The sequence below is a fragment of the Ovis aries genome, chromosome 1 (genome assembly GCF_016772045.2).
Source record: "Ovis aries strain OAR_USU_Benz2616 breed Rambouillet chromosome 1, ARS-UI_Ramb_v3.0, whole genome shotgun sequence".
Classification (NCBI taxonomy): Eukaryota; Metazoa; Chordata; class Mammalia; order Artiodactyla; family Bovidae; genus Ovis; species Ovis aries.
This window is the reverse complement of record NC_056054.1, coordinates 202,459,620-202,468,223: the sequence shown is the minus strand read 5'-3', so window position 1 is coordinate 202,468,223 and position 8,604 is coordinate 202,459,620. Positions and strand designations below refer to the sequence as shown.

The following is an 8,604-nucleotide window of genomic DNA, read 5'->3' as shown; positions in this document are numbered from 1 at the left end:
GATGAGCAACATTTCCACAACAGAGACACGAAAGAGAAGGTGAACTGGGGACCCCAGTAAGGGGCCAGCGTCTAGTGTCTGTGAAGCCTAAAGGGGTGAGAAATGAGACCGTGGCAACAAGCTGGAAAGCATGGAAGAGCAGCTAAGTAGTTGGATTTTTTTTTTTAAATATTGTACATGAGGAGACACCAACAGAGGTGTTTAAGCAAGAGAATGATTTAGTTCCCATTTTAGGATGTTTTCCCTGGCAGATGATTAGGCTGCATTCTGAGTTGGTAGCTGATGAGAAAGGATGCAGGCCTGAGCCAGGACCACAGTAGTGGGGAGGAAGATGGACAGACTGGGAAGAGTTGAGTTGGTAGGACATGACTAACTACATGGAGAATGACAGAGAGGACTCCAAAATGTCACAAGCCTGGACAACAGAAACATCCTTGTCATATCATTCAAAGCTTCTCTTGGGCTACATATAGAGGACCTGTCAGAATTCAAAGTGTACAAGGTCCTAACAAGCCCACGTCCAGCAATTTAACCCATAGATGGGCCCTTAGGCAGACAAAGATGTTATGTTCAAGGGTATTCTGTCGGCTTTGTTTTGATATGAGGATATTGGGAACAAGCCAAATGCCCATCATTTGAGGACTATCGAGGTTAATTATGGTATATTCACAAATGGAACAAATACTAAGCAGCTTCCTGAAAAGGGGAAGCAGCTCTGTGTATCCAGATACAGTACAGTAGCCAGAGAGATGGGTAGACTAAAAATCAAACAAGTTGCAGTGTTAGACTATATTATGACTCACTTGTAGGAAGAAGAAAAAAGATACATTTTATATTTTCAAAATTCTGGGATTTGCAGGAAGGAAATGAAATGACTCAATGTCTGGGATTTGCATCAAAATAATGGGAAGAAGGGAGAAACAATGACTTTTTAACTCCATTTCTTTCAGAAGAAGGCTTTATTAGCATCTTTATCTTACCCAAGTTGTTGAAGACAATAAAGATTTTAAACTTCACCTTCTTGACCTGAATCTGAATATAATGGCTAGTAAGAATATAAACAAAACAGTATTGGCCATTGAGTTGATAATTACTGAAGCTGGGTGATGAGTGCAGGGAGGTGGATTTTACCATTTTCCCTATTTCTATGTATGTGCAAAGTTTTCCATTTTAACACTTGTGTGGGACTGTTCTCAGCCCTCCATTCTTTTCTCCCTTCAAATCTGCCATTCCAGCTGAACACACATGATGTTAGTTTGTGCCTGTGACAACTTTTCTGCCTGAAAACTCCTACTCTTTCATCAGTACACAGGGCAATGGTCACCTCTTCTGAGAAGCTTTCTCCAGCTCCTGCAGTCCAAAAGGCTGTTCCTTCTCTGTGCTTGGGGCCACCTGTGAAGTGTCTATTCCTGCGGGCATATACTGTGCTCCAGCGTCATCACCCATCTGCCCAGGAGACAGTGAACACTTCTGTAAATGAGACAAGGTCTCACCATCCTGTGTCTGTCCCAGCCCTTAACCCTGTGCCTGGCTTTTCATTGGCACTTAATAGAAAGTGAAGTCGCTCGGTCATATCTGACTCTTCGCGACCCCGTGGACTCTAGCCTGCCAGGCTCCACTGTCAATGGGATTTTCCAGGCAAGAATACTGGAATGGGTTGCCATTTCCTTCTCTAGGGAATCTTCTCTACCTGGGGATCGAACCCGGGTCTTCTGCACTGTAGGCATGCTCTTCACCGTCTAAGCCACCAGGAAAGCCCAAACTAAAAAAGGTCCTACCAAGATTTGAACTCAGATCGCTGGATTCAAAGTCCAGAGTGCTAAACATAACACACTTAATAATAGTTGGTTACATCAACGGACCAGGCCTAGGGAGGAAACGACTGGTTGTTTGGTTTGGAACATGTTGATTCTGAGAAGTCAAAGGAATATAGGAGGAGGGAAACTGAATGAATAATGACACTGAGCCTGGGCCGGGGATGTGCACAGCTGAGAAGAGGAAGAAAAGCTCCTGTTCTCAAGGGCTTCACTTTGCCTTTGGTTGGCGGAGAGTATGGAGAGTTACAGAGCATGATATTGCTACAGAGGAAACAATGTGGCCAAGCTTCCAGAAAAGCAAGTATCATCATCCCTTTTATGGATGATGGCTGAGCAGGTATTCAGATGGAGTCACTTTAAGGGCTAACGAAGTCCAGAGCTGTGAGTGTCGAGCAGGACTGCATCTCAAACATCGGTCCCTTCCAAGCCCATGCTCCTCGCTCCGCCTGGCACTGGCACCACCTCTCAACGCACAGGTGAAAATCCAGAGCTTGGGCTAAACGTTCATACGTTCTGTCTAGAGGAGACAGTTGAAACGGGACAGGGGGAGGTCTCTTAGGGAGACCATAAGAGGGAAAGTAATAGCAGCTGACCCCACAGGAAACCTTTTACACACATGAATGTATTTATCATATCACGAGGCAGGGGCTCTTTAAAGCCCCCGCTTTAAAGTCCAGAGAAGGGAAACTTAGGTGAAGAGAATTCAGTAGTCGGGGGTCACATCCCAGCAGATAACAGAGCCTACCCGCTTACCCTATACTGCCTTTTGCAGAAAAGACTGAGATCAGAAGCCTGCTAAGGAAATAGTAGAAGCGGTGAAAGAGAACACGATAGCTCATTCAGGGATGTTAGAAGAGAGAGAGGGTGGTGGGTAAGGGTGTACTAAGGGCCCCAGAAAGACTGTTAGAAAGGAACCAGTGCTGTGTCAGAGTCCGTGGAAAAACCCAGCAGGGAGACCTGAAGGACTGTGGGACTCCGCCACCACCAGGTGGAAAGGGACTTTTGACAGCTCATTTGGAAGACACAAACCTAATTTCCTATAGGCTCACTGCCCAAGCCCCTGCTTGCTGCCCCTGACCTATCCCCCTTGCCTCCTTTCCTGATTTCTCCTGCTCAACCCGTCTGCTTTGGGGAAGAAACCCTGGACTGTGCTCCCCACTACCAGCCCACCTCCAAAATGATCATGGTCTCCCTTCTGGCCCCCAGCCCAGCACCTGCAGAGCCAGCTGCAGCCTGCACAGCCTCCACTGAGGCCACTCACTTACAGCACATGCCAGGCAGCCTGTAAAGCACAGCAGCAACCCACCACCAGGGACACATGTTGGACTGGGTAGCAGGTCAAGGTAATGGTTCAGGAGTGGGAAGGAAGAAAAGCCAAGAGGCTCCAGTGAGAATGAATTAGCCCGTCACTCCCTGTGGCTCTTTGTCTTAGGGCTCACCCTCCTCTTCTGGCTTAGCTCTGATCAGACCACATGGCTTTACATCCCCATACCTGCTCCAACAACCACCAACAAGAACAGGATGGACACCTGCCTCAAGAGGAAGACCCAAGGGCCAAGTCCTCTCCCTGGACTTTGGAATTGGACCACCTAGTGAGTGGTCTCAATGATCCCAAGGACCCCAGTGACCCACAGCTGCCCTGTGGAGTGGGTGGAGCTGATGCAGAGAGACCCACGGCAGAGCACAGGGTTAATAAAGTCCCATGGACTCTTGTTGCTGAAGGCTCCAGGGTGGCCACCATCCCTGCTCTTCCAGATGTCTGATGGTTCAGCTCTCTCTTGGGTCCACACGTCCTCTCTCTAATAAAATCCAGGCTAATATGAGTGGATTTCTGCTGCTGGCATCCCAGGTCAGGAATGAGAACACAGGATAGGGGTCTGAGGGTGGGAGGTTTTGGAAATAAGTATGTTGATGTCTAAACCAGAATGGAGGTGGCTCCCTCAATACCTGAGGATAAATCCACTCCATTCTGCTCAACAGACATCGGTGGGCACCTGCTTTGTGCCTGGCATTGTGGTAGGTGCCAGGGCAGCAAAGACAATAAGCAGCAACTGCTCCTGTGGTGCTCACAGCCTTGGAAGAGATGCCAACATGGAAATACATTACAATATGGCTGAATACCAGCTGCACCAGTAGCACATACAACGCTGGTGGCAGACTGGGTGGTAGAAGAGAGCCGTGGAAGAGCAAGCCTGGCCCAGAGTCACCCAGAAATGCCTGAGGATCCTGGAAGGCTTTAGCTGAGGTGCAGAAACAGGGGGGTGGGCAAGGGCAAAATCTCCTTGGCTTCAGGATAGGTGAGCTTGCTGCAGGATGGTATCGGGACCACCTGAAAGTCGTGATGAGGAGCGAAAACAAGAACCAAGCTCTCTCTCCCAGGAAGCCTGCGAGGTGGGCAGTGGACCCACAGCGACAAAAGAGATAAGAGTAAGAAAGGTGCCCGGGAGAGAGGTCCAAGGCAGAGAAGGGTGGGCGCCCCCAGGGAGACAGGCTGTAGCTGGGGTGGAGGGCCGGTCCTTCCTCACAACCAAGCATGCCTCCACAGGGCTTACGAGATAATGGACAGTGTTCATTTAGTATTGCCTGAGCTCAGACTACATTGTAGGCATCACACTAGGCACACGGCCTGTGCCTGGCAGATCAGTTTAATGGAGAAGACAGACATTAATCAAATAATCATACACACACATGTTTAAAAAAAAACAAACACTAAAATAGCTATGGAAGGAGAGGTCCAGCAGGCTCTATGGAAAAATGAGGGCCGGGGACACTCCCCTGAGGAAATGACCATCCAATGAAGGTCAGAATGCTAGGTAGGAGGAGATACAAGTGAATAGAAGAGCGAACAGGGTAGGCTACAGTTTAACTGCATCTTTGGCCGGGGATTCAGACAAATACACTAACAAAGAGAAGGAAGAGAGGCAAGGATAACTGGAGACAGAGTCAAAAGTTCCAGGGGCTTGGGAAGAAAGATTCTGAGAGTGGTCACACCTGTCACTGCCTTCATTTCACCTGATCACTATCACATGAAACTCACTGAAATCCACCTCCACTCCAGGGACCAAGCTTCTTTCATTTATTTATTCGCTCATGCATCCTCCCACTCCACAGTGAGATGCTAGGAGATGCCAGGAGAAGAAACTCAAAGAAACCCACTGGCCTGAGGAGCGTATAAATCGATGGAAATGCTGTTCCTGGCATTTTTCTGCTGTTGTTTTGATCCCCTGCTTACCAAGGAAGGCAAAGAGGACAAAAAAGTAACTATGCTAATCAGAATACAGGACCAGTTAAACTCTAAAAAGAAATCGGAACCTATGAGCATCCAGATCTCTAAGTCCACCTCTGCTGGAAACATGGGACGGAGGAAGGCTGATAGAATGTCCAGGTGGGCAGGAGCATCGCTGAGCCTTCCTCCTTCCAGAGTTCAGACATTCGCTGCAAGCATCCCACACTTCAGTGGAACAGACTCTGTATTTGCTGTGTATGTATAAATAAAGATAAGACGTGCCACACAGAATATTTAGAGTTCCATCGTTTATGAAACAGACATTCCATTTAAGACTGTTCTCACAGAAAGCAGTAGAAGAGCAGTCACTTCGATGGGGAGGAGGCTAGTGGGCCTGTGACTTTCAGGAAACTTCCTGCAGTGCCCACAGCTTGGGGAGGGGTGCTGTCCACCCCTTGGCTCTGTCTCCATCCTGGGCATCTGCTCAAGGATCACCCTCTCGTGGTTCTGACCCCTCTGACCTTGGCCCTTGGGGGACCTCTTGACTTGGCTGTTGTCATTCCAGATTCATATATCATGCCTCTTCCTAGAGAAACCTGAGAATTTCTCAGACTGGAAGCTTCAGATGCTCCAAGAGCAAATAAGTTAGTGCTTTGAATTCACATGTTATCAAACAGGTTATTTAGCATCACTCCAAAAGAGTAACACAAATTACCTCTAACGGGTGGGACAATGGATGGATGATCGTTGTTCAGTGGCTAAGTCGTGTCCAACTCTTTTGAGACCCCATGGACTGTAGCCTGCCAGGCTCCTCTGTCCATGGGATTTCCCGGGCAAGAATACTGGAGTGAGTTGCCATTTCCTTCTCCAGAGGATATTCTTGACCCAGGGACTGAACCCACATCTCCTGCATTGGCAGGCAGATTCTTTTTTTTACCACTGAGCCACCAGGGAAGCCCTGGGACTATGGATAGCATATTTTCTTTTTGCATTTGTGCATTTCTAAATTTCCTTCAATAATTACAGATTACATTGGTAAAAAAGAAAAACAAAACATTTATTAAGTATTGCTTAAAATGTAAAGTGATGCTTCTTCACCTTAAGTGAAAAACAAGCTCCACTTCCTCTCTCCTGCCTCCTGCCCTATCCCTTGTCCCTTTGAGCTGGGCTTCCCCTCTGTTTCATCTGCTCTTCTTCCCTCATCCACTTACTGTCTAGTCCAAGCAGCTGCCCTCTTGGTCTGTCCCTACCTCTTCCTGCACTAACCCATTTTAAACAAGGCAGGAACCCAGGGGTATGGTTTTCTGCCTTCCTAAAGCAAATAGCCTAAGAGAGAAGCTGGTGTTGATAAGGAGCAGCTCTCTTGTTGCACATTAGATAACCCATATCAAAATAAATAAAAGCATATTCACATGTATCAAGCCACTCACAGAAGTGGCACCCAGGGGATTTCAAAGAATCTTTCACAGCCTTGCCTCTCAAGCCTACACGAGAGCCCTGTGAGGTAGGTCTGTTTGCATTCCCTTCTTCGTGCAGAGCCTGGAAGGATCTGGCATGGGGAACATGGAGTCAAGTCCAAAGTGAGGCCTCCAGCCAGTCCTTCCCTTAAGATGCTTCGATGGCCACTGTGACGGGCAGAACTTTCCAAGTGACAAGAAGCAGAATCGACAGGTCGGAACAAAGGAGGCCCCAGGACACAGCCTAACACGGTGCTGAGCTGTCGGGAACCTAGCTATTTCTGATTTGCCCTACTTAGAGACTCCCTTCCCAAGACTGTTTCATAATCCAAGGTTGTTTGATATTTTGCAGTGTGACATCCATAGGACATTACTGTAAAAGAAAAAAAAAACAACCCTGGTTATTCCATACTTTTTGTGCCTTGAGGAAAAGATGAAGTGAAGCTTTAAAAAGCCTGTAGTTGTAGCATTCTTGATGTTACTGGTACTCAGGTGTCCTGACAACAATTACATCTGCAGCTTTGGGCAAAGAATAGGTTGGAAGACTGTTTCAACGTTTTCCATCAGTACAAGATCATACCGACACAACTGGGGCCTGTAAAAACAAAATGAAATATCCCTGTCAATGCAATGATAAAAATACCCTATTCTAGCAGAACAAATCACACAATCTCTCTCAGATATAAAATTACTTAGCAATTATTTTTAATGTTCTAGGAATATGCTCGCAGTTAATAAGCAAAGTCATAGCAACAACAGTAAGTAAACTGACACAACTTTGTAAAGCAACTATATGTCAATAAAAACTAATTAAAAATAAGAAATCGTGGGGTTAAATTTTATTTACCACATAATTTCAACTAGATTTTAAAAAATAGAAGATTTTAAAAATTAAGCAAAAATAAAAATTAAGCAAAAATTTTAACAGTGGTTGCCTCTGAATAATGACATTATCTATGATATTCTTCTTAACACTTTTTGTACTTTTCAGATTTATAAAATGAATATGTATTCCTTTGATAACCAGGAAAGAAGTATTAAAAGGTCCCAGTTTGGGGTGCCCTGGTGGTCCAGTGGTTAAGAATCGACTTGCCAATGCAGGGGACACAGGTTCAATGGCTGGTCCAGGAAGATCGCACATGCTGTGTGAGCAGTTAAGCCCATGGGCCTAGAGCCCATACTCCACAACAAAAGAAGTCACCGCAATGAGAAGCCTAAGCATCACAACTGGAGAAAGCCCCTGCGCAGCAATGAAGACCCAGCAATGCCAAAAATACGTAAATAAAAATCTTTTTTTAAAAAAAGTTCCAGTGTTAAGATATAATGACTATCTTTGGGGAGTAGGAGGGGGTGGAACTTGTATTATTAAATGTTTTAAAGTATCCTAAACATTCAGGAAAGAGGAATTTATAAATGTAAAGCAACAACTGCTCACATCATTTTCTGTCTCTTCGTCCACAGGTTGACTGCAAGGACTGTAAGTGTGGCATTACTCACAAAACACACGTACCATCACAGCTTTGTTCTTTGTCCCCCTTTGTCTTTGCCTCTCTGTACACACAAATACGCACTGTTTATTTTTTCTGAACCAACTGAGAATGGGTTGCTTACCCCTTTAACACTTTGGCATGTTTTTCCTAAGAACAAAGACCTCCTCAGTGCAGTTATCAAATGTAATGTTGATATCTACTTCTATCCTGTATCAATGTAATAAAATATTTCAAATTTTCTGTACCCTTTTAAATGCTGGGCTGTGTTTTATCAGTTTGCCAAATTATATGAGGGTTTCATTTCTACAACAGAGTATCAGCTTGCAAAAAACATGGGTGGAGTGCTAGGGAAAAATTGTTTAAACATGTAACAACATTATTTCTTTGGATTATTGGCCCATTTATCTTTAAGTGCATACCAGTAAATTTTTCTTGGATTACTGGGCAACTTTTCTTTTAAAATTTATTTTCAGTTTATTTTTATTTATTTGGCTGCTCTGGGTCTTCATTGAAGCATGTGGCCCCATGTGGGGCCAGGGATCAAACCTGGCCCCCCCAAATCCCCATTGTAAGAATGGACCTCAGCCGTGGACCACTAGGGAAGTCCCTAGGAA

General features: G+C 45.5%; 1 protein-coding gene across 2 annotated transcripts in view; it reads right to left on the bottom strand.

Moving 5' to 3' along the window:
• Window positions 1-5,336: 5,336 nt before the first annotated feature.
• LIPH (lipase H) overlaps window positions 5,337-8,604 on the bottom strand; it is a 52,585-nt gene continuing 49,317 nt past the window's right edge. For both annotated transcript variants that reach the window (XM_060419682.1, XM_004003075.5), the window contains one exon: window positions 5,337-7,095. In XM_060419682.1, coding sequence (XP_060275665.1) covers window positions 7,008-7,095 — 88 coding nt within the window. In that variant the 3' untranslated portion in view covers window positions 5,337-7,007. The remainder of the gene's footprint in view (window positions 7,096-8,604) is intronic.